At 53.2% G+C, this 1504-nt stretch overlaps 1 protein-coding gene across 2 annotated transcripts in view; it reads left to right on the top strand.

Annotated features, from left to right (window-relative positions):
- Positions 1–1504, top strand: part of Ebi3 (Epstein-Barr virus induced 3) — a 7543-nt gene that overhangs the window by 2059 nt on the left and 3980 nt on the right. For both annotated transcript variants that reach the window (XM_023717118.1, XM_023717119.1), the window contains exon 3: positions 1199–1377. In XM_023717118.1, coding sequence (XP_023572886.1) covers positions 1199–1377 — 179 coding nt within the window. The remainder of the gene's footprint in view (positions 1–1198; positions 1378–1504) is intronic.

Raw genomic sequence — 1504 nt, forward strand, 5'->3', positions numbered from 1 at the left:
TACCATTGATTTACATGCAGATATTTATAATATAAATTAATTCAATATAGTATGAGCTGAATATACAAAAACACTAGTTTCTTTTTTGATGCTGTTTTGTGTGTTTCCTTTTTTTTTTTTTTCTTTCAAAATATTAGTTTCAAGCTGGGGTTTCAGCTCAGTGATGAGCACTTCCTTAGCATGGAAAGTTACTCGGGTTCCATCCCCAGCACCACAAGAATGACAAGTACGTAAAAGGAAATAGAATGTTGTGAATGTTGCAAGAAACTTCTAGCACATGATACTCCACTGATCTCATAGGCTGACGTCAGGCATCTCGCGTACCTTGCCTGATATATATATATATATATTTTTTTTTCTTTCTTTCTTTCTTTCTTTCTTTTTGTCTTTTTGAGATGGGGTGTTGCTATGCAGTTCAGGCTGGCCTTGGATTCACTTTGTAGCACAGGATGGTCTTTATTTATTTATTTTGGTATTTTAGGGAAGGGGCTACAGGGTGTTCAAGGTCTCACTACTGGATCGGATTTGTAGTGATCCACCTGTTTACAACCGCCCAAGAGCTGGGATTACAAGCGTGCCCCAGCAGTCCAGGGGATTGAACCCCTGACACCTGCTCCTGCTTGCAGGCGCTTTAATCCACTCAGCTATCTGGCCAGTTGTTCAGGCTGGTTTTGAACTCAAAGCAAATCTCCTACCTCAGGCTCCTAATGCTGGGGTGACAGGCAAGTGCATGGATAGCCCTTTAACCACAGCTGGATTTCAACTTCCAAAGTTATCCTGGGAGACTTGGCCAGATACTGTCTCAAAGTAAAATAGAAAGAGCTGGAGACGCAGCTCAGCTCGGTGGCAGAAAGCTTGCCCAGCAAGCCGGAGTCTCTAGGTTCTATGCCTGATAATGCAGAAATGGCAATTTTAAAAATAAAAAAGCCGGATCTCAGAATGGCCAACCTCCCCAATGTCAGGATTCAAAAGTTGGAATGGAGCTGCGGGGTGGCGGCGTGCAGCTGTGACCCCAGCACCAGCCCGGCCTACCCGCACTCCACCGTGGGACCCCACACGGTCAGCAGTGGGAACGCGGGTGTCCAGGGACCGTGAGAGCCCAGCATCTCCTGGGCTGCGTTACCCCGAACCCCGGCCGCCCAGGGCTCCCCCAGCCTGCGGGGCGGGCGGCAACCCTCACGGTGCCTCCCGTGTGCAGGCTTGGCGTGGCCGCGCGCGGGGAGAGCCAGCCTTGCCTACAGCCGGACCCGGAGGCGCCGCGCTGCGCCATCCCCGACATCCAGCTCTTCTCCACGGTCCCCTACGTGCTCAACGTCACCGCCGTCCGTCCCGCGGGCGCCCGCAGCACCTTCGTGCCCTTCGTGCCGGAGCGCATCAGTGAGTCTCCTGTCCCCTCGCCTCCCGCCAGTCTCTGCCAGTGGTGCCCAGCAGAGGGCGCGCGCGAGCCCCTGCCCTGCCCTGCCCTGCCCTGCCCTGCCCTGCCCTGCCCTGCCCTGCCCTGCCC

This window comes from Octodon degus, unplaced genomic scaffold (assembly GCF_000260255.1).
Source record: "Octodon degus isolate 3935 unplaced genomic scaffold, OctDeg1.0 scaffold00050, whole genome shotgun sequence".
Classification (NCBI taxonomy): domain Eukaryota; kingdom Metazoa; phylum Chordata; class Mammalia; order Rodentia; family Octodontidae; genus Octodon; species Octodon degus.